Here is a 27,591-nt window from a genome sequence, read left to right as displayed (position 1 = left end):
AAGTCCATAGTACTGACAGAGATGCCGTCTTTACAAGCAAATTTTGGAAAGAGTTATTCCGATTGCAGAAGATGTCACTGCTATCTTCCACCGCTTACCACCCTCAGACAGATGGTCAAACTGAGGTTGTTAACACATGCTTGGAATGCTACTTTAGATGCATGACATTTGAGAAGCCCAAGTCTTGGCCCCAATGGTTACCTTTAGCTGAGTGGTGGACAACACCACTTATCATTCCAGCATAAACATGACTCCATATGAGGCAGTTTATGGCCAGAAACCCCCTCACATGCTCCCTTACATGAGTTTTGATTCTCAGCTGGATGTGGTCGACAAAAGTCTTCAAGCTAGAGAAGCCACTATACGATTGTTAAAGTTTCAATTGGAGAAAGCTCAAAATAGAATGAAGGTTCAACCTGATAAACACGGGACTGACAGGACATATGCCATTGGTGATTGGGTCTATGTCAAACTACAGCCCTACAGACAACTATCTCTTAAACAACATGGGTTTCAAAAGCTCTCCTCCAAATATTTTGGACCTTTCAGAATTCTTTCTAGAATGGGATCTGTAGCTTACACCTTGGACCTCCCTGCTGGTACCAAGATCCATCCTACTTTGCACATTTCTCAGCTGAAGAAGAAGATAAGATCTCACTCAGCCACAGTCCACTACTAAAAAATCTGGTTTTAGCGACAGACAAATTCTGTAGCTAAAAAGAAAAATTTGTCGCTAATCTCATTTAGCGACGGATTAACGACAGATTATCAAAAATTCTACTAGCTACGGGCGATTTTGCGACAGATTAGCGACGACACTCGTAGCTAATTTCAATTTTTTTTGTAGTGGTCACTTTACCTGTAGTACTCTCAGAGTATGGTCATGTTCTGCTAGAACCTGAGGCCATACTTGATCGACGGATGATTCAGAGGAATGGGAGAGCTATTTCCCAAGTTCTATCCAAGTGGTTTAACGCAGCACCTGAGAATAGCACATGGGAAGCATACTACGACCTCAATCATCGATTTCCTCATTTCAATCCTTGAGGACAAGGATTATTTGAAGAGGGGAGTATTGTTACGATTCTAAAGAAACCTCTTTCCAATTCAGCTCAATTCATTGTAATGGTTGTTAGTCGTTAATCCAATTTAGTTGTATTAGCTGTTGGTTGTTAGGTTAGTTACAATTCACGTGACTAGCACGCGCGCAGGAATAAGTAGCTGAAGGGATCCAAAAGTTAGTTATAACTAACTTTCCCACCTCTTCTATATAGGGGATATTTTCTCATTTTGTAGGGATTATCAGATAATTTTGGAATAAAATCTCTCTCTTCTCTCGTCTCTTTCTCATCTTTGTTTTCCAGAACTCAAGCTGTTCAAGGGCAATTCTTCTCAATTGTCCTTTAGGTGAGCTCATCTTCTTTCTTTTTTTGGCTAAATTACAGAGGTCGTGACACTTTAGGTTTGTAAAATTGAAAGGCAATACTTATCATCTGCTTACTTAATTCTCATTGCTTTACAATCATAAGCATCATGGGAATTTATTTTGCAAAACCTTAAACCAGGAAGAATAAATGCATGAAAAGTATACATATATTGAATGATTAATAGTTGTGGTGTCTCTTACACTGCCGGAAGAGAAATATATAAACAATTGCCCAATTATGGAGAAAGGTAGAAGATATCTTACCGTAAGCTCAATAACTCACAAGACGGAGTACTGCAATGTTTGTAGCCACACATGGTATGGTTCCCCCCCCCCCCCCAAGTAAGAATCTTGAAATATTGATGAATTTGAGATTGCCAAGTGTGCGTGAGAGTAATCTTGAGATCCAATGAGATCATAGATATAGATATCACTAGATAAAGACTCTTTCCCTCTTACTTCCTTTATATAGTGAAGCCCGAATAACTTCAGCTCCTCACAACCAACTTTGACATCTCAAACCAGCAACTACTAGCTTTTTTCTTGATAAACCATGGCAGCTGCTACAATGGCTCTTTCTTCCCCTTCTTTTGCTGGACAGGCAGTGAAACTCTCCCCATCTGCCTCAGAAATCACTGGAAATGGAAGGGTGTCCATGAGAAAGACTGCCGCCAAACCCGTCTCTTCTAGCAGCCCATGGTATGGCCCAGACCGTGTTAAGTACTTGGGCCCATTCTCCGGTGAGTCTCCAAGCTACTTGACCAGTGAATTCCCTGGTGATTATGGGTGGGATACTGCTGGACTTTCAGCAGATCCAGAAACCTTTGCCAAGAACCGTGAACTCGAGGTGATCCACTGCAGATGGGCTATGCTTGGTGCTCTTGGATGTGTCTTCCCTGAGCTCTTGGCTCGTAACGGTGTCAAGTTTGGCGAAGCTGTCTGGTTCAAGGCTGGATCCCAAATCTTTAGCGAGGGTGGACTTGACTACTTGGGCAACCCAAGCTTGGTCCATGCACAAAGCATCTTGGCCATCTGGGCTTGCCAAGTTATCTTGATGGGAGCCGTTGAGGGTTACCGTGTTGCTGGTGGGCCTCTTGGTGAGGTTGTCGACCCACTCTACCCTGGTGGCAGCTTTGACCCACTGGGCCTTGCTGAGGATCCAGAGGCATTCGCCGAGCTCAAGGTAAAAGAGATTAAGAACGGAAGACTCGCCATGTTCTCTATGTTCGGATTCTTTGTTCAAGCCATTGTTACCGGAAAGGGCCCATTAGAGAACCTTGCTGACCACCTTGCAGACCCAGTTAACAACAATGCTTGGGCCTACGCCACAAACTTTGTCCCCGGAAAATGAATATCATAAAACAATCTTAAAATTTGATTATTTGATGGTCTTGTAAAGTTGTTGTGAGTTACTTGACAATAGAATGAATTCTTTTAATCTTCCAAAGCTATGAATCAACTTTCATACCAAAGAGAAAAAAGATAAAAATAAAAGAGAACAGAGGAAGAAGAAAGAAACAATTGGGATATATGTGGTAACTAGAAAAACTATAAAGCTGTTAAAAATCTTAAACTTTAATTTGCAGATCATAGCAGCTTATAGAATTTAATGAGTTCTCAAGAAGCAATAATATAGTTCCAAGAGTAATTTAGTGTTGAAGTTGAACATCCAAGGCTAAAGAAGTATTTTCTAAAAATTACCTATTGTCTCGTCTCTTGAATGAAGAAGGCGGTATGTTGCTTCCTCAGCAGGCACCTAGTTCTCTTGTCTCTCACCGTTTGCTCTGAATTATGCAGAAAACATCTACTGCAGAACTAAAGGCATTTATCCATTTGGAAAAACTACCACAAGTTAAGTTGAAACAAACACAAAAAATTTGGAATTTCGTTATACAAATTCATGATAATGAACTTAAAAAAATCATACAGATGAAAGGACAAATTTTGGACTCCACGCATACAAATTTAATAATGTTCAACAACATGATATGTTATTACATGATTCCTCATTTTTCTGTTGAGAAGTGAAAGAGGGACAGAATATTACTTCACTACAAGACCATTGACATTTCTATGTTAAGGGAAAACCAATATGTTTAGTATTCTGAACTCTGAACATAGCATGTTGCAGCAAATGTTCTTAACACAATGAATCCCAACTAATTGAATCCATGTACATTGTCCTTCTGAGCAAACTCTTTCCTAGTCTCGGCATTGCTCATGTAGTAGTTAAAATGCACGTACTAATTAAGCCGTTGTTCAATCTCTAAACATGAAACTAACAGTACAACATATATAAAACTTTGTATACATATGCGATAAACAAAAGCCAAGCATGGCCCAATGCCATAAAAATTAGTTTTGAAAAGAAGTATGTTATTCTTGCATTGCCTGCATTTGTAAAACCCCCGAACACCAGTATCTTCACTTTCATTTAAATTGAAAGTTACATAACTATGACATTAACTCTTGCTTATGTTCAACAGTATTATGAAAAGTATAAATCAAGAAAAATTATGCCACTAAGTCACCTAGTTCATAGTATTTTCTGTTGCGGAAGCCAAATGTATATAGTGTGAATAAGTCACAACTACTATACCAAAAATTATGACAGCCACCAAATAATAAATAAGACAATAAAGCAACAATAAAAGGAACACCAGAATTTACGAGGTTCGGCTAATTTTGCCTACTCCTCGGACACAACCAATATTTTATTCCACTCCAAAAATACAAGTGAAATAATACTAAAGAGAGAAGATACAAATGCCTTAAACAGATGAGAAGGCAAATGAGAGGTGTGTTTAAATCCTAAACATTAAGCCTTCTTTTATAGGGGGAAAATCCCCCCAACTATTGCTAACCCACCGATGTGGGAATCTGAAATTTTGACATTTCAACAAATCTCCACCTTGGCAAAAATTCCACGTCTTCAATTTTCTCTCTATAACAAATTTTGGTTGTGTCTTCATCTTCAATCTTCAGTGTTCAACAATGTTGATCAAATCCAAACAATGTTGAAACTTGACCGCAGTCACCACCTTTGTCAGCATATCAGCAGGATTCTCTGTAGTATGAATTTTCTTCACCGTGACTCCACCTTCTTCTATGATTTCTCGTACGAAATGATACCGAACATCAATGTGCTTCGTCCTTGCATGATAAACTTGGTTCTTCGCTAATTGAATAGCACTTTGACTATCACAAAAAATTGTGATACCTTTTTGTTCAACACCAAGCTCCTTTAGCAATCCTTGAAGCCAAATTGCCTCTTTCACAGCATCTGTAATAGCCATGTACTCTGCCTCTGTTGTAGACAAAGCAACTGTTGACTGCAAAGTAGACTTCCAACTAACTGGTGCCTTTGCAAAAGTAAACACATAACCAGTAGTTGATCTTCGTTTGTCCATATCACCCGCAAAATCTGAGTCACAATATCCAACTACAAACTGATTGTCTTCCTGCTCAAAAACTAACCCGACATCTACAGTATTATGAATATACCGTAGAATCCACTTCACAGCTTGCCAATGCTCCTTCCCTGGATTGTGCATATATCTGCTAATAACTCCAACAGCTTGTGAAATGTCAGGCCTTGTGCAAACCATTGCATACATCAAGCTACCAACAACATTTGCGTATGGTACCTTTGACATATACTCTCGTTCAGCTTCATCCATTGGCGACATAGTAGTACTTAGCTTAAAATGGGGAGCAAGTGGAGTACTAACTGGCTTAGTCTTGTCATCTATGCCAAAACGTTGTAGTACTCTCTTCAAATATTCTTTCTGAGATAAACAGAGTTTCTTTGAACGTCTATCTCTAATTATCTCCATGCCAAGAATTTTCTTTGCCTCACCCAGATCCTTCATCTCGAACTCCTTCTTCAGTTGAATCTTCAACTTATCAATTTCTTCCGAATTCTTGGAAGCTATCAACATATCATCAACATATAGGAGAAGATATACAAAGGAACCATCTTTAAGCTTGTGCAAATACACACAATGATCGTATTTGCTTCTCTTGTACCCTTGCCGCAACATAAACTCGTCAAATCGCTTGTACCATTGTCTAGAAGATTGTTTCAATCCGTACAACGATTTTTCAAGTTTGCACACCATATTTTCTTTTCCAGCAACTTTGAATCCTTCTGGCTGAGTCATGTAGATTTCCTCCTCCAAGTTTCCATGTAAAAACGCAATTTTTACATCCATCTGAACTAGTTCCAAATCCAATTGTGCTACCAAAGCCAACATAATTCTAATGGAGGAATGTTTTACAACTGGAGAAAACACTTCATTGTAATCAATTCCCTCCTTTTGAGCATATCCTTTGGCCACCAATCTTGCTTTGTAGCGAACATTTACTTGGTTAGGAAATCCTTCTTTCTTTGCAAATACCCATTTGCACCCAATTGCTTTCTTTCCCTTCGGGAGATTGGCCAATCTCCATGTATGATTCTGATGAAGGGACTGTATTTCATCATTCATGGCAATCCTCCACTTATCTTCTTCTGAACTTTGGACAGCGTCTTTATAAGTGGTAGGAACATCATCAGCTACAATTGAGGTTGCACAAGCAACCGTCTCTATGAGACGAACAGGTTTCGTTATTGTTCTTTTTGGCCTGCTGGTTGCTATTGATTCAAGTTGTTGTTGAGGTTCCTGAGTTGGAATCTCCTCTACTGGCTCACCTTCCAGAGGGTAATCTTCATTTGTTTCCTCCTCTGCTTCTTGTGTAGGAAAAATAAATTTTCCCTCAAACTCCACCTGCTTAGAAGCACCTTTATTTTGTTTGGTGTCTTCTGTTACCTTATTTACCATAGCAGATTCATCAAAGGTAACATCTCTGCTGAATATTACTTTCTTTGTCATAGGACACCATAAGCGATATCCTTTGACTCCAGAAGTAATTCCCATAAAAATAGCCTTCTTTGCCCTTGGATCCAATTTTGACTCCGTCACATGATAATATGCAGTTGAGCCAAACACGTGCAAAGAGTTATAATCTACAGCAGGTTTTCCATACCATTTTTCAAATGGTGTCTTGCCATCAATAGCAGCAGATGGTAGACGATTAATGAGGTGGCATGCATATGTAATTGCCTCAGCCCAAAATTCTTTGCCCAAGCCAGCATTGGACAACATACACCGTACCTTCTCCAGCAAGGTCCGGTTCATACGTTCTGCCACTCCATTTTGTTGTGGTGTATGTCTAACAGTGAAGTGTCGGACGATGCCATCATTTTCACAGACCTTATTGAAATGATCATTTTTGTATTCACCTCCATTGTCTGTGCGAATACACTTGATCCTCTTGCCTGTTTGATTCTCCACCATCGTCTTCCATTTGAGAAAAATTCCCAACACTTCATCTTTGCTCTTCATTGTATACACCCATACTCTTCGGGAAAAATCATCAACAAAGGTTACAAAATAGTGCTTCCCACCCAATGAAGGTGTTTTGGAAGGACCCCAAACATCAGAGTGTACATAATCCAAAATGCCTTTAGTATTATGGATCGCTGTACCAAATTTAACCCTTGTCTGTTTCCCTTTAACACAATGCTCACAAAACTCCAAGTTGCAAGCCTTTACTCCTTTTAACAATCCTTGATCTGATAGAGTTTTCAAGGATTTTCCTCCAGCATGTCCCAAGCGCATGTGCCATAGCTTGGTTGCTTCTGCCTCTTTGTCGTCACTGGATGTCACTGTCGCTGTCCCAATAACTGTACTGCCATGATAGCGGTACATATTATTATTCTTCCGATTAGCCTTCATTACCACTAGTGCACCAGAGCATACTTTCATCACTCCATTTTCTGCAATGATTTTGAACCCTTTTGATTCCAGGGTTCCCACAGAGATGAGATTCTTCTTCAAATCCGGTACATATCGAACATCTGTTAATGTTCTGATCATTCCATCATGGTTCCTTAATCGTATTGAACCAATGCCATATGAGGTAAGAGGGCTGTTATCCGCTGTGTGGACGACTCCATATTCTCCTTCTTGAAATTCCACGAACCAGTCCCTGTTGGGACACATATGATAGCTACAAGCCGAGTCCATCAACCATATGTCTGATGATGTTGATGACTCTGTTGTAACTAATGAGAAGTCTGAATCATCACAATCAGCTACATTTGAATCCATAATAGCCTTTCCATTGTTATGTTTGGCCTTATTCTTCAACTTCGGACAGTCTTTCTTCCAGTGCCCTTTTTCTCGACAAAAGGCACATTCATCTTTACTGGGTCTGGATCTTGACTTGGATCTTCCCTTCTTTGTCCTCGTTTGATTTTGAGGACGACCCCTCACAAACAGTGCTTCTCCTTCTCCGCCCTTCTGTTTTTCTCGCTTTCTTTGTTCATAGCTGTACAAAGCCGAACAAACTTCTCTGAGAGAAACTTCGTCATTTCCATGGAGTAGAGTAGTTTCAAGGTGCTCGTACTCATCAGGAAGTGACGCCAACAACATCAAGGCCAAGTCACCATCATCATAAGTTGTATCCATATTTTGCAAATCTGTGACCAACTTATTGAAACTGGTGATATGTTCATTCATCGTGGTACCAGGAACATAGGTGAAGTGAAACAGTCTCTTCTTCATGTACAATTTATTTTGACTGTTTTTCTTCAAAAATTTATCCTCCAGTGCTTTCCATAATTTACTTGCAGAAGTTTCCTTTGTGTATGGATATTTCTGCTCTCTAGCAAGGTAGGATCGAATGGTACCGCAAGCAACACGGTTGATAATTCTCCAATCTTCTTCTCCAATAACATCTGGTTTCTTTTCTTCAATGGCCAGATCTAGCCCTTGTTGAAAAAGGACATCTAGAACCTCGCCTTGCCACATCCCAAAATGTCCGGACCCGTCAAATATTTCTACCGCAAATTTCGCATTTGACACAATTCTTGTCATAAGCGAAGATGCCAATGATGACGTATTGTTGACACTTGATGTAGATTCTTCTTGTTTATTGTCTCCCATCTTTGACACAAATATTATTTAATAGCTGACGACACAAATCAAGATTATTTCCTTTCTGGTGTGGAAGATCAGACTAAGCTGCAACCACAGAGCATACTCAGACAGAACCTTGACTCAGTTACCAAGATAAATCTTTTCTGATGTGGAAGATCAGACTATGCTGCAACCACAGAGCATACTTAGACAGTACCTTGGCTCTGATACCAATTGTTGCGGAAGCCAAATGTATATAGTGTGAATAAGTCACAACTACTATACCAAAAATTATGACAGCCACCAAATAATAAATAAGACAATAAAGCAACAATAAAAGGAACACCAGAATTTACGAGGTTCGGCTAATTTTGCCTACTCCTCGGACACAACCAATATTTTATTCCACTCCAAAAATACAAGTGAAATAATACTAAAGAGAGAAGATACAAATGCCTTAAACAGATGAGAAGGCAAATGAGAGGTGTGTTTAAATCCTAAACATTAAGCCTTCTTTTATAGGGGGAAAATCCCCCCAACTATTGCTAACCCACCGATGTGGGAATCTGAAATTTTGACATTTCAACATTTTCTTCTTCTTTTTTTCTTTAAGAACAGGATAAATTTTGAGAATATCTTCTCTAATTTAATAGCATTGCTTTACAATCATAAGCATGCAATATCAATTCCCACAAATTATAAAGGTAATATTCAGTTTTTCCTCAATTTTGTTTAGCAGAGCGATAAACCATTGTCCTACATTGAATGAGCTATAGCAGTGGTATCTTTTACCCTGCTGGTAGATAAAAACTAGAGAATTTAATTAAATGGCTATTGGATAATGATAGGAGATATCGTATTGTAAGTTCAATAAATCACAGAATAGAGTGCAATCCTTGTAGCAGCCACACATGGGATCGAGGACAAATTTGGTTGGGTACCCCAAGTAAAAATCTTGGAAAATTGATGGTTTAGCAATTGCCAAATGTGCATGAACTGCTGCCCATATGAAATCTTGAACCCCAATGAGATCAGTGATATAGATATCACTAGATAAGGACTCTTTCATTCTTACTTTCTATATATAGTGAAGCTAGAATAACTTCAGCTCATCACAACCAACTTTGACACCTTAAAACTAGCAATCTCTTACTTTCCTCTTGATAAACTATGGCAGCTGCTACAATGGCTCTTTCTTCCCCTTCTTTCGCTGGACAAGCAGTGAAACTCTCCCCATCTGCCTCAGAAATCACTGGAAATGGAAGGGTGTCTATGAGAAAGACTGTCGCCAAACCCGTCGCATCTAGCAGCCCATGGTACGGTCCAGACCGTGTTAAGTACTTGGGCCCATTTTCTGGTGAGTCTCCAAGCTATTTGACTGGTGAATTCCCTGGTGACTATGGGTGGGATACTGCTGGACTTTCAGCCGACCCAGAAACTTTTGCCAAGAACCGTGAACTCGAGGTGATTCACTGCAGATGGGCTATGCTTGGTGCTCTTGGATGTGTTTTCCCCGAGCTCTTGGCCCGTAATGGCGTCAAGTTTGGTGAGGCTGTATGGTTCAAGGCTGGATCACAAATCTTTAGCGAGGGTGGACTTGACTACTTGGGCAATCCAAGCTTGATCCACGCACAAAGCATCTTGGCTATCTGGGCTTGCCAAGTTATCTTGATGGGAGCCGTTGAGGGTTACCGTGTTGCTGGTGGGCCTCTTGGTGAGGTTGTCGACCCACTCTACCCTGGTGGCAGCTTTGACCCACTAGGCCTTGCTGAGGACCCAGAGGCATTCGCTGAGCTCAAAGTAAAGGAGATCAAGAATGGCAGGCTTGCCATGTTCTCTATGTTCGGATTCTTTGTTCAGGCCATTGTTACTGGAAAAGGTCCATTGGAGAACCTTGCTGACCATCTTGCTGACCCAGTTAACAACAACGCCTGGTCCTACGCCACAAACTTTGTCCCTGGAAAATGAATATCATAAAACAATCTTAAAATTTGATTATTAGATGGTCTTGTAAAGTTGTTGTGAGTTGCTTGACAATAGAATGAATTCTTTTTTATATTCCAAGGATTGTTTAGTTTTGAGTTTAATTTTCCAAAGCTATGAATCAAACTTTTATACCAAAGAGAAAAAAGATAAAAATAAAAGAGAACAGAGGAAGACCAAAAGAAACAATTGGGATATATGTGGTAACTAGAAAAACTATAAAGCTGTTAAAGAGCTTAAACTTTAATTTGCAGACCAGAGCAGTTTATGGAATTTAATAAGTTCTCAAGAAGCAATAATATAGGCATGCAGCAGTAATAGCCCAAATTGTAACACTCTTAGAACAGCCTCCAATGGAGTTAGTTATTTACAAATTTTGAGTCCACACATACAAAATTAAGAATGTTCAACAACATGATATAATATTACATAATTCCTCATTTTTTCTGTTGGGAAGTGAAAGTGGAATTAAGAGGACATAATATTAATTCACTACAAAACCATAGACGTTTCTATGATAAGGGAAAACCAATATGGTTAGTTGTCTGGATGATGAACTTAGTATGTTGCAGCAAATGTTCTTGCTCTTAACACAGCCTCGTCGTAAAATTCTGCATATTGTAATGCTGATGAATCCCAACTAATTAAATCCATGTACATTGTCCTCCTGAGCAAGCTCTTTCCTTGTCTCGGCATTGCTCCTGTAGTAGTTCAAATGCACGTACTAATTAAGCCGTCATTCAATTTATAAACATGAAACAAACAGTGCAACATATAAAGAACTTTGTATACATACCTCTTCATGACGATGCGATAAACAAAAGCCAAGCATGTGCCAATGTTACAAAAATTATTTTTGAAAAGGAGTATGACATTCTTGCATTGCTTGCATTTGTAAAACCCCAAAATACCAGTATCTTCACTTTCATTTAAATTGAAAGTTACATAACTATGACATTGACTCTTGCTTATGTTCAGTAGTATTGTGAAAAGTATAAATCAAGATAAATTATGCCACTAAGTCACCTAGTTCATTGTATTTTCTTCTTCTTTTTTTTCTTTAAGAAAAAAAAAAACTTTTATTTGACTACGAAAGGATAAATTTCGCAGAATATCTTCTCTAATTTAATAATCATAAGCATGCAATATTAATTTCCCACAAATTATAAAGGCAATAATATTCAGCTTTTCCTCAATTTTGTTTAGCAGAACGGTAAACCATCGTCCTACATTGAATGAGCTATAGCAGTGGTATCGTTTACCCTGCTGCTAGATAAAATCTAGAGAATTTTAATTAAGTGGTCAATGGATAATGATAGGAGATATCATATTGTAAGCTCAACAAATCACGGAATAGAGTGCAATCCTTGTAGCAGCCACACATGGGATCGAGGACAACATTGGTTTGAGCCCCCTATTAAAAATATTGGAAAATTGATGGTTTACAGATTGCCAAGCGCGCAGGAACTGCTGTCCATATGAAATCTTGAAGCCCAATCAGATCATTGATATAGATATCACTAGATAAGGACTCTTTCCCTCTTACTTTCTATGTATAATGAAGCCAGAATAACTTCAGTTCATCACAACTAACTTTGACATCTTAAACTAGCAACCTCTTACTTTCCTCTTGATAAACCATGGCAGCTTCTACAATGGCTCTTTCTTCCCCTTCTTTTGCTGGACAGGCAGTGAAACTCTCCCCATCTGCCCCAGAAATTACTGGAAATGGAAGGGTGTCCATGAGAAAGACTGTCGCCAAACCCGTCGCATCTAGCAGCCCATGGTACGGTCCAGACCGTGTTAAGTACTTGGGCCCATTCTCCGGTGAGTCCCCAAGCTACTTGACCGGTGAATTTCCCGGTGACTATGGGTGGGATACTGCTGGACTTTCAGCAGATCCAGAAACCTTTGCCAAGAACCGTGAGCTCGAGGTGATCCACTGCAGATGGGCTATGCTTGGTGCTCTTGGATGTGTCTTCCCCGAGCTCTTGGCCCGTAACGGTGTTAAGTTTGGCGAGGCTGTGTGGTTCAAGGCCGGATCCCAAATCTTCAGCGATGGTGGACTTGACTATTTGGGCAACCCAAGCTTGATCCACGCACAAAGCATCTTGGCAATATGGGCTTGCCAGGTTATCTTGATGGGAGCCGTTGAGGGATACCGTGTAGCTGGTGGACCTCTTGGTGAGGTTGTCGACCCACTCTACCCTGGTGGTAGCTTTGACCCATTGGGGCTTGCTGATGACCCAGAGGCATTTGCTGAGCTCAAAGTAAAGGAGATCAAGAATGGGAGACTTGCCATGTTCTCTATGTTCGGATTCTTTGTTCAGGCCATTGTTACCGGAAAGGGCCCATTGGAGAACCTTGCTGACCACCTTGCAGACCCTGTTAACAACAACGCCTGGTCCTATGCCACAAACTTTGTCCCCGGAAAATGAAAATCTTAATCATTCTCAAATTTGATTGTTTGATGGCCTTGTAAAGTTGTTTTGAGTTACTCGACAATAGAATGAATTTTTGTTTATTACCAATGATTGTGTAGTTCTGAGTTCTTTTTCCAAAGTCATTCAGACACTACCATTTGCATACCAAAGATAAAAAAAGACCGAACAAACATTTGGGATGTGTTAAGTGGTAACTATAAAACTGTTAAAAGCTTAAGCTTAAATTTGTAGACCAGAGAAGCTTAGGGAATTTAAACTAATTCTCCTTAAAATCTGTACAGAATCGCAGGTATATAGCAAGTTGATTATGTACACAGTCTATTTTCTTTCTTAAGCAGTACGAGCAAAGTAGTACTTATAAACTAAAAGATTTCAGCTGTACGCCTGCACACAGACATAATACACACAATAGAAACATACAGATTATTTGCAACCTTATTAAATAGGCTTAATATCTCAATTTCTAGCCCGAAAAACTCCGCAGATGTCTATGCCAATGCTCTGAAAAATCTCGCCTCCCCAGACCCCACTTGTGGGATTTCACTGATTTGTTGTTGTTGATTTAATTTTCCCAATATTAAGTATGGTATTGGGTTAATAGTGCAATATACATTGCCAGAAAATAGTTTAACTGGTGGAGCTGCAATAGTTCACATTGTGGTCGTGGCGTAACACCATTATGCGGATGGGGCAGAATACCACTTCATGACCATGAGATTAACAAAAATCCAAGTATAGACCTATGTTAAATTATTTTTGAAAATATGTAGTTTGACGTCCTTGCATTGCCTGCCATTATAAATTTTAGATGTGTAAAACCCCCAAAACCAGTATCTTCACTTTTTGTGAAATTGAAACTTAAGTATGTAACTAGATACTGACTCTTGCTTAAGTTGTCTAGTACAGTGGAAAGCATAAAACAAGCTAAATAAGCAGTTAATTTAAATAGCTCAGTTAAGGTCGATCGCAAAGATTCAAGTCTTTGACTGACTTAGTACTGATGCCGTGAAAGAAATGTATATCCAGAAAGTAGATAGCATTGCATAAACCCCCAACCCAACCCAACCCCACCCCGTGCGCGTATAGATATCTGAAATTAATGTATTATGCCACTAATCACCTAATTCATTTGTATTTTCTTCTTCTTTCTTCCCTTTTCGATTCATTTTGGAAGAATAAATTTGGCGGGGAGTATCATCTGTTAATCTCATTGCTTTACAATCATAAGCATGCAATATTAAATTCCCCACAATTAATAAATTAGGCAGTAGTAATAAATTTCAGCTTATCCTGAACCGATTTAGAATAACATAAACCAGAGAAATTAGATGCATGAACAATAAAATCGTCCTAAATTGAATCAGTATAGAGGTGGTATCTTTTACCCCTAGTGGTAGATAAAAATCTAGAGAAATGCCAAAGGGATAAAGGAGGAGAGATCGTATTGAGCTCACATCTCATCACAGGATAGAGTGCCATCCTTTGTAGCCACACATGGGTCGGGTCCCCCTAGTAAAAATCTTGGAAAATTGATGGACTAGAGATCGCCAAGTGCGCATCAACTGCTGCCTATGGAATCTTGATACCCAATGAGATCATAGATATAGATATCACAGGATAAGGATTCTTTTGCTCTTACCTCCTATATATTGTGAAGCCCAACTTTTAACTTCAGCTCATCAAAGCCAACTTCGGCATTTCAAACCATCAAACACTCACTTTTCTTTTCATACACCATGGCTGCTTCTACAATGGCTCTTTCTTCCCCTTCTTTTGCTGGACAGGCAGTGAAACTCTCCCCATCTGCCTCAGAAATCACTGGAAATGGAAGGGTGTCCATGAGAAAGACCGTCGCCAAACCTGTCGCATCTAGCAGCCCATGGTACGGCCCAGACCGTGTTAAGTACTTGGGCCCATTCTCCGGTGAGGCCCCAAGCTACTTGACCGGTGAATTCCCAGGTGATTACGGGTGGGATACTGCTGGACTTTCAGCGGATCCAGAAACCTTTGCCAAGAACCGTGAACTCGAGGTGATCCACTGCAGATGGGCTATGCTTGGTGCTCTTGGATGTGTCTTCCCTGAGCTCTTGGCTCGTAACGGTGTCAAGTTTGGCGAAGCTGTCTGGTTCAAGGCTGGATCCCAAATCTTTAGCGAGGGTGGACTTGACTACTTGGGCAACCCAAGCTTGGTGCATGCACAAAGCATCTTGGCCATCTGGGCTTGCCAAGTTATCTTGATGGGAGCCGTTGAGGGTTACCGTGTTGCTGGTGGGCCTCTTGGTGAGGTTGTCGACCCACTCTACCCTGGTGGCAGCTTTGACCCACTGGGCCTTGCTGAGGATCCAGAGGCATTCGCCGAGCTCAAGGTAAAAGAGATTAAGAACGGAAGACTCGCCATGTTCTCTATGTTCGGATTCTTTGTTCAAGCCATTGTTACTGGAAAGGGCCCATTAGAGAACCTTGCTGACCACCTTGCAGACCCAGTTAACAACAATGCTTGGGCCTACGCCACAAACTTTGTCCCCGGAAAATGAATATCATAAAACATTCTCAAAATTCTGATTGTTTGATGGCCTTGTAAAGCTGTTGTGAGTCACCTGACAATATAATGCGATTTTGTTTGTGTTTAAATGACTTTATTTCTGAGTTTCATACCCATTAATCAAACAGCCACAAAAAAAAAAAAGAAAAAAAAAAAAAAAAAAGAGGAAAGTAAGGCCTAATGACCACTGGACACTGGAGTAACCAAAAACACTGTAAAGCTGTTAAAAACTTAAACTTGAATTTACAGACTAGAGCAGCTTATGCAATTTAATGGAATTCTCTTTAAAATCTATACAAGATATCACGTACTAAACAAGTTGACTACACTGTCTATGTTTTTGCTTTAAGTTGTAAGCACTATGTGAAGTATATACTAACAACATATTTGGTCGAAAAGAATATATATTTACTAACAACATAGAGATTTAAACAAATTTGTAAAACTCTGTTGTTCATTTTCTAGCCGGAAAAGCTTCGCAGATGGTATGCCAATTCTGACTTTCACCTTTGATGTCCGACATCATACATGCATTTTACTTTTGTGAATCACTATGTTATGTCAAGGATTGCTCGCCCAGTTATCCCCTAACGGATGCTATCGCCACGGAATGATGGCACTGACATTCAACTTAGATCAATGAATTAACAAATCATGATTAGAAAGAGGTCAACTACGACTTGCAGTTCTTGCTCTCAAAACAGCCCTATTGTAAAGTTCTTCATATTGTGATGCTGACGAATCCCAACTAAAATCTATGCTCATGTCCTTCTGAACCAGCTCTTTCCAAGTCTCAGCCTTGTTCATGTAGTAGTTAAATGCACGTTCCAAGGCATTGTTGAATCCCTGGTCATGAAACAGTGCAACATAAAACTCGTTTAAGAACAATGCTTGATGCTCGATATAAAGAACAAGTGCTTGATGCTCGATATAAAGAACAAATGCTTGATGCTCGATGTAAAGAAGAAATGCTTGATGCTCGATATAAAGAACAATGCTTGACGCAGAGTCCGAACAGCAGTAATTTGCTAATGAAGCGCAAAACTGAACCAGTATTATGTCTTGGACAACTTTTTACTAATGTTTTAGGCAGCTATTAAAGCGAGGTTACCTGTTCATCAGCAGTCACAAATGTAAATCCATTTCTAAACTGATCCGGGATTGTGTCATCGTCAACATCGAAAACACTGCAAACATATTTGAATGGTTAATAATAAATATGAAACAGTATATAACCATGAACTCTGATTAATAAAGAAGTCCTGCTGTGTCGCGTTGACGAACCTATCATTCAAGCCCCCTGTTTTCCTAGCAATTGGTATAGACCCATATCTCATCGCTATCATCTGCAGAAATAGAATTCGGATTCAAACATTAGAGCCAAAAAAATACTGAGTTATTTAAAAAGGTTCTTCATTTACTAGAAAGTGTTCAAGCAATTATGGAATGACCTGAGTAAGGCCGCAAGGCTCAAAAATGGATGGGATGATAAGCATGTCAGATGCTGCATAAATCAAATGGGAAAGAGCCTCATCATACTTTAATACCAACCGAGCATGTTCGTGATTTTGGAAATGGTTTCTGATATCCTCAAACTCCCTCTGCAACGATATTGATGTATGAGTTGACAGAATGCTAAACATTATGCTAGGATGCACTAGGGGTAGAGCAAATGGTGGAGGAATTCACAGCAAGTGCAGAAAAGTTCACATGAAAGGTTTGGCAAGTAACAAACATGGAAAAAGCAGAAGATGTAACATACCAAAACTGAAAAGTATCATGACAGAGAAGCATTAAATTTCCATCATAATACAATTTTGTTATTTTCCTATGATTAACAATGGAAGAAGAAGCCACTAAAAGAAAATCTAGCAAAACCCAAGCCTCCTCATCTCTGTCAGGGAAATAAGAATAAAAAATAATGCTTCAATTCATTTAAGTACCAATACAAAAGAATACAAGTAAGAATGGGGATGATTTACCATTGTATGTAGAAATTAAAAGAAACCAGCACTCCTGACTTTAGCAAAAGAACACATCATCTCAAAGAAAAGAAAAGACAACCTTGTCTAAGGAATGTAGCTGTGACTGATGCCAACCATTTTTGAATCGTCAAAAAGAGGTTCCATGAGGTTTCCAAGTTTCAGGTGTCTCCTTAAAGACAGGATTTCTGAGTTGATAAGCACAGAAACAAAAAAATAGAACTGCTAGACTTGAGATTTGGTTACTGAATTCTTCATTCTCGTACACCTAACTAGAAGATCCAACATTTGGAATTGGAAATCCAACAGCTATCTTTCTGTACAAGTGTGAATTCCTATTGACAAAACTGAAAATGTAGAACTTCCTTCTTCTTCTTCTTCCGTATTTCTCATTTTATTGATAAACAAAGTTTAAGAGCTTGAGCTAAACAGACTTATCTGTGTGCTAAAATTTCAGTGAAGTATATCTTCTCAATTTCATCATTAAGACGTCATGATGATTGTATTTGCATACAGCATGATGCTGCGAAGGAAAAGGAAATCATTACCTGAATATGTGGCACTGGACTAGAACCAAGAAGAACAAATTGACCTCCCAACTCCAAAGTCCTATATATGGCATGTCTAATAAGATGCACACCCTTTTGAGGAACCAGTCTTGTTATGCAACCAACCTGTAACCAAGCAATCTTAGGTTAAAATTATAAGTGATATGGAAGTCCTTATCCAAAATGAGAGAATAATCACAGCATCTCATAATGCAATGTCAATTAATATATCCAGCCCAACTGATGTTCTTCTTAACTCATTAGCTTAATCCTCCAATATCGTATTTGAAAATTTTAACATAACCTACACCATGTCTTTCTTGTTGTCTTTGCTTTTAACTTCCATTATAAGCAGTAAGTATAATTACATCAGATTTTGTGATAAATAAGGGTGTGGATGCCAAGATAGGTCGATTGGTACAATAAAATGAGTAGTCTAGTGTCATCAAAATATTGTTAACGATAAAATATAAACAGTGGGATGACTCATGGTATCTAAACATCACAACTGTCATAACTCATAACACATGACATTCCAACATTTTCTAAGAATTTAGACTTGATTCAAGAGGTTTTTACTTGAAACAAAATGTTTCTCGAGTTAACTTTGATGAAATATTATCCAAAAAGAATGACACATTTCTCTTTTGGAAATTATTTATCTTAGCATCCCATTTTACCCGTAATGACAAGCCTAGTTGGGACCCACTTGATATAGAAGTTTATTCTTTTATAAGGAGAGACAAAATGAAAAGACATGTGAAACACTCACCACTACTCAATTAAAAGTTGATACTTTGCATATATCTGGCTTACATGTCAAAGGTTTTTTTGTTTCTTAAATCCAGTCTGGTCATATAAAATGGGTCGGAAGAAGTAATAGTTTTTGTACTGAAACTCATAATTAAAAGGTTAGTCGCAAACTAACTAAAGCATTTTGGTGTTGTAGCAGTATAATACTGAGATCATAATCATTTACTGCTAAAAAAACTTACTGAGATCATAAACATAAATTCTTTTAATATTCTTACCAATGGTCGTCTAATTTCAGAAGAAGAGAGCCCTAGAAGTCTTCTTAAAGCTTCTTTATTTTCTAATTTCCCCTCTATGTCACTGGCACTGTACTGGACCTTAAGAAAATTATCAGAAGCAGGATTCCAAGCATCAGTATCAATTCCATTCAGAATTCCGACAAATTTCTTAGAGTGGGAGTTAATTGTTGCATGAAGTCCTTTTCCTCCCTGTACATCATAAATGAAAATTGACTGAGAGGCAGAAATTCATCAAGCAAGGTGTAAAGTGATGATTGTAAAAAAAGAGGAAAAGGATTGTCTAAACATGATAACAGATTGTCAAAGTGTCCTCAGTACCTTCTTGGTACTAGCTTCAATCAAATAACATTATCTTATATAAAAGTGTTGCCAAAGTAACTTTTTTTCTCACCTAGTAGGAGGATGGGATTAGTTACTTGAACCATGCACAAGTAATTTATATCATCACCTTGCTAATTGGATCATTCTACACTCCCAACGATCATCATGTATCATATGAATAAAGCTTAGAAATCAAATGCATGTGCAATCAATTTTTGAAGAGAACTTGGTACTTCCGCCAAACCACCTTTGGACTTTTCAGATCTCGAATAAGCTTTTGATCAAGTCAAATATCAGGTCTACCACGAATTAAGTTTCAAGGTCTTCTATAGTTTTGGTCAAAAGTAGAAATACCATCTTGAAAATATATGGGCCATATGGCTAACATAAATCAAATGAAGACTCAAAAGACATGATTATTGGGATCTATAAAATCAAGGATGTCACCAGTCAATTGTTTATAGAAGACATTTAGATTTTCAAACCAATTCTTGAAGTCAACAGGGGAATATTCAGCCTCTTTAAGACCAGAAAGACAAGGAAAGAATGAAGAAGGAAACGACGAGATATATTTTGAGACTCTTTGGCAACAACAGATTTTTTATTTTTTTTTTATCTTGTGAAGAAGTTTGGCAGCAAGAGGTCAGTTGAGGCCCTGCAGAGACTACGGTTCAAAAGTCCCATTTAAGTTGCATTCCAAACAAAACCTATCGTGTCTCACTAGAGAAACCTTTTACCTAAGTATAAGATTAAAAAAATGACTGCATGCTGCATGAAGACAGAAGGTGAGAGAAGGTGCCTAAGGAAATGAAATTCATACCTGAGCAGTCCGGACCTCTTGAGCATAAGTTGGTGAAACTGTGGTAACAATGTTAGAAAACACAATTGCACCCTGCAACAAGAAAGAACAACATACTGCATATTAAAAATGTTGACATGGAGGGAATGGAGCCACCAAAATCAGTTAGAACAACTTATCATCATAAATCTTGCTACCTTCACGGAATTTATTCTATCATTTGCTGAATTGTCCTGCATCCTGTCTGGTCTGTTCAAGTGATAAGCATCAAGACCACAAGATGTTAATTCTGATGCTGGTGCAGTCCCTTGATACTCAAAATTATGGCATGTAAAGCAAATCCTCGCTGAGTCCAATCCTTTTGGCACATACAGATCCCAATAAAGTGGTGCCTTCATGAAATAATAGAATCCTAAATGTATGAAAAACAGGAGCTAAAAGGTAAAGAGAAATTGGAATCCATCTTACAACAAAAGCTGTTTGCCAATCATGGCAATGAATTATATCTGGTTTCTTTTCAGCATGAAGTAGTAACTCAAGTGCTACCCTGCTAAAGAATGAAAATCGTTTGAAATCATCGTGCTCCCCATAAAGTTGTCCTCTCCCAAAGAATTTACCAGGATGCTGAGGCTCAATGAAATAGACAGGAAGGCCTGAAAATAAAAGCGACTGAATATGATATCGCCAAGCCTACACGCAAAAGATGTAACAAAGAAATGGACCCTTTTGGACCGTAAATATTCTCGACCTTCAACAGTGCCCGTCCAGATCTTATTTTTGTATAACCGACCATCAAAGTATGACTCAACAACCACATCTAAGGCCTGTAGAAACATAACCATTTACGTGATTTAAAATCATAATACAACCTGGTCTACTAAGACTACTAAGATGATGATTGGAATGTCAACTTTCAAGCATACCTTCATGTCTTTAATTGACTCATACTGCATACAATCATATTTAGGAAGAACAATTTCCACAAGGTGTCCTTTCTTCTGCAGAGCCTTGCCAAGGCCTGTCACCACATCCCCTAGACCACCTACCTAAGAGACAATTAAGAACTCCTTTCAAATAAATTTATGCATTTCAAATGCCACCAATACAATTGGTGCTTAGTTTTGAGGATATAATTATACAGTTGTTGCTTAATTAACCAAGCAATGTCCTTGAAAGCTTATTATACTTAAATAGGACGAATAATATGTTAGTATCATACAACAGAATGTTCATCTTTCAGAGGGCATAACAGAGAACAAAAAACAAATAAAAGAAAAACCCAAGATCCCAAGAGGAGAAATACTGGTTGCATGACTAGCTATCATATGCAGCCTATTTTGCTACACTTGTACTAAAAAAACATTTTTTTGAGAAAAAGGTAAGTATACACTTGTACCAAACAAACATTAGCACCAGCCACCAGGAAAAGTCCACAATGCACAGATGAAGAGAACATAACTTTTTACAGATTAGGTGCATATGTGATTCTGGCCTAACCTTTAGTTATCTGGAATTACGATAAAAAGATGATCTATAACCAATTCACAATAATTGCCTTCATCTTTAAAACCAGGAGCTATTATTTAATTAATTTTTAGAGACTTGTTCCCTTTCACCCCCCCCCCCCCCCCCGCGTACATCGATGTAAGGAGACAATTACATCGTCCTAAATACAGAACACACAATCCAACAATCCATTCTGAAGAAATTGTGAAACAAATAAATATAGCTTAAGATTCATTTTCTTCATCAAATAGAGGACTAAAATCCACAGAGAGGAGCCGTTATACCTTTGCAACTGGCGCCATCTCTGCTGCAATATGGATGATATGCAGTCCCGGACTATTGATTGACCAGAAAAGAAACTGCAAGTTATATCCTTAAACTAGGAATATTCTGTTGCGAATTACTAATACCAGACATACCGTGTTGACGATGACGTAAATTTAAGAAATGTCGCTATAATTTCACGTTCATTCTTTTCCTTGCATGACATATATGCATCACAGATACGTCCGTCTTTCTTCCAGACCAGTTCTCTTAACAACTTTGCGTCATCCTTTGTGATTTTCTTTTCCATAGACCAACCGTCAATCATCAACAACAACTGACTCCAAAATTCCCAAGGCATATCATTTACAGGTTCATCTAGAGCTTTATTTTTAGTTTCCTCTTTCAAATTATCGAGTGTATCTTGAAACTCCTTGACAGAATCCTGATAGAGCTGGACATAAGATTGTATCTCTTCATCAGACCTCTGAAGACGTTCATCAAGAAGTTTCATCTTTTGCTGCATTAGTTCATTATACTGCTGCAACTTTTCAGATGAAAGCTTATAGATACTAGCCTCTTCAAGAGATTCTTCAAGCCTATCAACCTTTTCTCGTAGCTCTTGGTTTTGTTGTAGCACTGATATTGCTTGATCTGCCTGTTTAGTTGCCTTAGCTAGCAATGTTTGTAAGTGTTCCACCTTTTCATATAAATTTTTGCACTCATATTTCAAGGCAGAGAGCTCTGAAACATCTTCCTGAGATGCAGCTAGTTTAGATCCCAACTCACTTAAAGAAGATTCAAGAACTGATCGTTCTTTCTCTAGCATTAAAATGCGTTCATCTGTTTCCTTGACATTAGTAAGCTCTGACTTCAACGCTTGAAGATCCTCTTTCAATAATATATTTTCTTTCCTTAAGGAATCAAGTTCCTCGCTCAGTGACTTAACAGAATCATTATCTGAAAGAGGAACTGAATTATTCACATGAAGCACATTTTCTTCACTGCTTCTGCTGCTAGACAATTCATTTTTCAACTTTTCCAACTGGTCTTCTAGAAGTTCCACATGTATTTTTTCTTGGGCGGCAACTCTGAGCCGTGCTTCAGTTTCTGCCAGCTTCATTTCTAAAATGTTGATCTCTCCATGCAAATCCTCTTTCTCTCCAAGAATTTTTTGAAGATCTTCTAATGCACGAATACGAGCTTCATTGAGTAGATGAATATCTACAGATGTTATTCAGAAGGTAATGAAGTTACACAACAATTCTTTTGATTTTAATGAATTCACACAAACTTTCCAGGGGAGAAAACCATGAAATAGCAAACAGAGTGAACTTGAAGATGGAAAACCAGAATTGTCTTACTCTTTTCTGCATTTCTTATCATGCCAATCAAATCCTGAAGATGAACACTTGAAGGTTGTCCCTCCTCATTTGAGTCGACAGACTGTTTCAATCACAAGGTATTCAATTTATGATCCCAAGAAAATGCACCATTAGGATGAATTGAACAAAAGAGACAAAACGAAAAGATATTACTGATTAAAGAGTAGATATGAACAAGCATCTTTTCAACTTCTATGTTAGCGAGGAACAAAATGACAGAGTCCGGTGGAGCTTAGTTCTGAGGATGTATGACATGCATCAAACCTCTGTTGATGCTAGCTTTCTGCTCCGGCCACGACAATAAATTGGATCATATGTGATGCAAACTAAGTTGTTAGGTCCATATACACTGATGATAGATCAGGTTTCATACTTATGTAAATGGTACAGTAGAGGTCATAGGTCGGTAGAAAATGTAAGGGAAGTATTCATCGATTGCAAAAGACAAGAATCAAAGAGAGGTCCAAGAAAATTAACTCTCCTGCATTAAATATATTGATGGGCAGGAAATCTCAGGGGCCAATATGCTCAGCAGAAAGAAATGCAGCATGAAGGTCTGGAAGGCGCATTCAGCTTTCTTTGGTTTATAATTTCAGGAATTTTTTTAGCATACTAGTTAAACCATTTAAAGAACTCCATTTCTCTTACAGTATTTGTAGGTGTACAGAAGCTATAGCTCTGGTGTATATGAAGTCATGTAAATTTTGAAATTAATTATGATAACATAAGAACTCTCTTTTTATAATGGAAGCACCCACCTTGGCACATAGTTCATACTTCATATATTGAGAAAGATCCATCAAAAAGGCACAAGGTACAGCAATTTAGTTCAAATGCTGAAAGGCGCTTAGTTATTTGTCAATGGCCAAAATAAAGGTACGCTCTCCTCGAGGCACTCTTTGCGGCATGCCAGAGATTTTCAGATAGTTCTAATAGGGTCCTAGATTTGTGAAAAACTCCACTCAGAGAGTTTAATGAAAGGGGTAATTTGGATGACGCACTTGAAAAGCCTTATTCAACATACACAGAGTACATAATGACTACAAGTATCTCATTGTCCAATATCTCAAAGAACATACCAAATAACTAATCTCCTCGGAGCTTTCGGCTTCTGTCAAAGTGTCAACATTTTCTTTGATTGAGATTTCCTGATTTGAACTTGATAGGTTTTGTTTGGACATATTTTTCGTATTGGAATCTACAGCATCACTTGACTGAAGATCAGCATCCGGGCGTTCAATATTTATTTTCTTGGTTTGTTGTCTCTTGTTCTGCAAACTGGAAATTTCAGAGCATTGTCAATTAATGCAGCTGGAGATAGAAAAGCAGATCAATTTTGAGTTCCCAACAATGTTGATCTACTCGAGTTCTAGAAATACATTTTTCACCAAGCTATTTAAGTAAAGTTCCAAACTAATAAATTACAGCATATCGTTGTTCATCTTTTGCAGTTCCAGGTTCCGCGATCATGATTGAATCGATCACAAATGTTTTCTCCTTCCCTCAATTAAAATGTTTACTTTTCTTAGTCAATATCTTTAATCATATTACAAAAGCCAGTCCTCTTCCCTATTTTGAGAGGAGAACTCACCAACTGTCTTCCTTGTTATAAAGACTACCATCATGAAATGTCAGTTTGTTCATCATCAGCGCATGCTGCCATATCATACACACATAACCTAATCTATAATTTGAAACCCAACAAGTTATGTTCCTTGTTGCTTCTTTTCTCTATACGCCAGTGAACTTCCCAGATATGAGCAAATTAATATCCATAAGGCAATAAACACAAATATGTGCTCTATGGAAAAGTTCTATGCCGTAGCCATGAAGGATACGTCCTCTTGTTTAATCTTTCTTTTCTTTTTTTGATAAAGAATTAAACTGCCATACCAACAGTTCTTGTTTAATCTTTCAAGCCATAAACTACAGACAAATATCTCAAATACTTAATATTTAGCATATTCTATTCAGCACTACCATGATAACATGCTCAATTAAGTGAAATTTAAACAGAGAATAATGCACAACAAAGTACCAGTCCATGTACAATTCCCAACAATTAGATAATGGACGTGTATCACATTAACCAGAAGTTGATCACCTAAAAACTTTTTGCCCAAAAAAATGGAAAAGGAAACTCTTCTAAACATTCAGAGCTTCATTGACAAATACATCTCAATAATAATATCCAAACACCTGATTGAAACAATATATAATACAAAACTAAAGAAATATAACACTTTGTTTACAATCGCCTAACTCAAAACAAAGCACTAGCCCTAATTAAAGAATCAAACACTCAAAAGACTTTTCCACTACAAATATTCAAATCACAGCGAAACCAACTCCTACTAACAGAAACTAAAGCAAATAAATCTCGACAATTCAAATCTACTCAACTACTCTTTCCAAAAGGATTTCAAATAGGATTTAAGTTATATATACTGATAGTTTAATGAAATTTTATATTGTTATTTTGTGGCTTGAATTATTTCCTTGTATTTTTAGGAAACTCATAATCCCTATAGGTTTGGGAAAATTCATTGTCCTTATAGATCTGGGAAAGGAAAACCTATTGTCTTTGTCAAATTGGAAAACCTTTCTCTTATAGGTTTGGGACTATTTGGGATCTATATATAGGGGTTGTAGTCGAGGATTCTATAGATTGTATCGTGCTTTTCTTCTCTCATTTATAGTGGAAAACTCTCTCTGCTTCTGCCCTGAGGATTAGGCTTAGCCGAACCTCGTTAAATCCTTGAGTTGATTTTTCCTCTCTATACGCTTTGTGTGTGATTGTGTGCTATTTAACCCACGATCTTACGCAATATATATTATCAGTGTAATTTAATCTATTATCGCATGTTATACCATTTATTCCAAGTTACCAATCGATGCTTATTAAATAGAGTGGGCTGTTATTACCTTTTAAGCGAAGTGATTGTGTAAATATCTTTTACGGTATCAGTGAGTAAACTTAAAATCTTTGAAATATATCCCTAAACCTAACTTAAAACCAAAAAAAAAAAAGGAAAAAGAAAAAAGAAGAAGAGAAACCAGAGGTATTTTCCACAACACAGAACCTCAAATCACAGGAAACCAACTGACTCTCCGCAACTCTCATTTATCATAAATTCCTAATTGAATAGCAAAAAATTAAAAATAAATTACAAAACCTCAGCATTTCCCCCCCTATAAACCTCAAATTACTCAACGAAACCAGCTCAAATATTTCAGAAAGGCAATCAACTGCTCCATACCAAATCTACACTAGTCGATTCCTCGTGAAAACGGAATGGAGAATAGGAGTACCTGAAGTTGCGGTGGCGCATTTTGCCGGAAGCTGGAAGTGGAAGCAAACGTTGAGAAGGCGGTGGATAGAATCGAACATTTACTTGTCTAACAAAAGGTGCTCCTCCTCCGCACCATTTTTGGCTCGGTAAACAGTTGGAGAGCTTCATCTCCATCTATAGGAAATACAATAAATCTGAGCTGAAGGAAGTGAGAGTTGGGGGGGAGGGGGTTGTGGAGAAGAGAAGAGAGGAAAGAACAAACCGTTTCTTAGAACCAACGACTACACTGAAAAGTGAAAACTGTTTGGGTGTATGCCAATTAAGGTGCACATATCTTCTTTTCTTTTCTTTTTAATTTTCCGGAAAAAAGTGCACATATCTTCGGACTCGGGGGAAAAAGAGAAGAAATATCTTGGACTCGGGGAAAGCGGATGATTCACTGCGTTGCTGTCCAGGATAAAAATGTACTATTAGTTTGAAGATCGAAATAATCCAGTATTTCCTTTGTCAAGAAAAAGTAATTCTAACCTTTCCTATTTTCTTTTTGAGCGAAAATATCTGACCTTAATCTGTGTTTTTGTGGGATCTATTTTTACCATTTCAATTCTATGTCAATCTTTATCTCATTCTTTATAAATGCAAAAGTCCCAATAATATATATTATACCTACTTCTTTTTTAACTCCGATTCCAAATAAAAGCCTTTTTGGTTCATATTATCAAAAATCTTTATTGTTTGAATAAGCATTATTTCCTTATTGATTAAGCTAATTTATCTAAGTTGACAATAATCAAATATTTGAAGTACCGGTTATGATACAACTAATGAAACGGATTTTGCTTTTTTGGAAATGTGAAATTGATTTGACAATATTGTAACAGTTGAAATGATCTAAATCCGATCCTGAACTTGTGGTTAGCGCCTTACGGGGGTATTTGTTTAAAGGAATTGGGAGTTAACATGGTGTTCGAGGGTGTAGGATAAGCTATTCCATTACATGGTGATGGTCCAATAAGGAAGGAAGAAGTTTGGATAGGTGGGGCCAAGAAGCAAAAGTGGGTCCATAGAGGACTTACTCATC

At 38.0% G+C, this 27,591-nt stretch overlaps 5 protein-coding genes across 5 annotated transcripts; 4 read left to right on the top strand and 1 right to left on the bottom strand.

Annotated features, from left to right (window-relative positions):
• Positions 1-1,914: 1,914 nt before the first annotated feature.
• Positions 1,915-2,873, top strand: LOC104234490 (chlorophyll a-b binding protein 21, chloroplastic). Its single transcript, XM_009788053.2, has one exon. It carries the CDS (start codon positions 1,980-1,982, stop codon positions 2,775-2,777), a length of 798 nt encoding a protein of 265 aa, XP_009786355.1. The 5' UTR covers positions 1,915-1,979; the 3' UTR covers positions 2,778-2,873.
• A 6,611-nt stretch (positions 2,874-9,484) lies between these two features.
• On the top strand, positions 9,485-10,449 carry LOC104225525 (chlorophyll a-b binding protein 21, chloroplastic). Its single transcript, XM_070167884.1, has one exon. The coding sequence runs from the start codon at positions 9,562-9,564 to the stop codon at positions 10,357-10,359; it is 798 nt and encodes a 265-aa protein (XP_070023985.1). The 5' UTR covers positions 9,485-9,561; the 3' UTR covers positions 10,360-10,449.
• A 1,463-nt stretch (positions 10,450-11,912) lies between these two features.
• LOC104225524 (chlorophyll a-b binding protein 21, chloroplastic) lies at positions 11,913-12,905 on the top strand. The gene has a single exon (XM_009777347.2). The coding sequence runs from the start codon at positions 12,015-12,017 to the stop codon at positions 12,810-12,812; it is 798 nt and encodes a 265-aa protein (XP_009775649.1). The 5' UTR covers positions 11,913-12,014; the 3' UTR covers positions 12,813-12,905.
• Positions 12,906-13,960: 1,055 nt separating this feature from the next.
• LOC104225520 (chlorophyll a-b binding protein 21, chloroplastic) lies at positions 13,961-15,449 on the top strand. Its single transcript, XM_009777343.2, has one exon. It carries the CDS (start codon positions 14,555-14,557, stop codon positions 15,350-15,352), a length of 798 nt encoding a protein of 265 aa, XP_009775645.1. The 5' UTR covers positions 13,961-14,554; the 3' UTR covers positions 15,353-15,449.
• LOC104225521 (probable starch synthase 4, chloroplastic/amyloplastic) lies at positions 15,227-26,931 on the bottom strand. Its single transcript, XM_009777344.2, has 17 exons — positions 26,773-26,931; positions 26,530-26,684; positions 24,297-24,495; positions 23,197-23,278; positions 21,988-23,056; positions 21,853-21,904; positions 20,986-21,108; positions 20,811-20,886; positions 20,531-20,715; positions 20,260-20,454; positions 20,084-20,155; positions 18,922-19,131; positions 17,891-18,016; positions 16,812-16,961; positions 16,645-16,706; positions 16,472-16,547; positions 15,227-16,206 (listed from the first exon to the last, which is right to left on the bottom strand). The coding sequence occupies exons 2-17, from the start codon at positions 26,682-26,684 to the stop codon at positions 16,030-16,032; spliced, it is 3,009 nt and encodes a 1,002-aa protein (XP_009775646.1). The 5' UTR covers positions 26,773-26,931; the 3' UTR covers positions 15,227-16,029.
• Between the last annotated feature and the right edge of the window lie 660 nt (positions 26,932-27,591).

The sequence above is a fragment of the Nicotiana sylvestris genome, chromosome 2, assembly GCF_000393655.2.
Source record: "Nicotiana sylvestris chromosome 2, ASM39365v2, whole genome shotgun sequence".
Classification (NCBI taxonomy): domain Eukaryota; kingdom Viridiplantae; phylum Streptophyta; class Magnoliopsida; order Solanales; family Solanaceae; genus Nicotiana; species Nicotiana sylvestris.
The sequence above is the reverse complement of the archived record's forward strand: the minus strand, read 5'-3'. Positions and strand labels throughout refer to the sequence as shown.

Bases quoted from the DNA above. Each gene is read 5' to 3' on its own strand.
- LOC104234490 (XM_009788053.2), top strand. From the start codon at position 1,980: ATGGCAGCTGCTACAATGGCTCTTTCTTCCCCTTCTTTTGCTGGACAG.
- LOC104225525 (XM_070167884.1), top strand. From the start codon at position 9,562: ATGGCAGCTGCTACAATGGCTCTTTCTTCCCCTTCTTTCGCTGGACAA.
- LOC104225524 (XM_009777347.2), top strand. From the start codon at position 12,015: ATGGCAGCTTCTACAATGGCTCTTTCTTCCCCTTCTTTTGCTGGACAG.
- LOC104225520 (XM_009777343.2), top strand. From the start codon at position 14,555: ATGGCTGCTTCTACAATGGCTCTTTCTTCCCCTTCTTTTGCTGGACAG.
- LOC104225521 (XM_009777344.2), bottom strand. From the start codon at position 26,684: ATGGAGATGAAGCTCTCCAACTGTTTACCGAGCCAAAAATGGTGCGGA. The intron at 23,279-24,296 runs GTATGTTCTTTG...TGATTGAAACAG, and splicing joins CCGAGGAGATTAGTTATTTG to TCTGTCGACTCAAATGAGGA. The intron at 20,716-20,810 runs GTCGAGAATATT...TTTTATTTTCAG, and splicing joins CTGGACGGGCACTGTTGAAG to GCCTTCCTGTCTATTTCATT.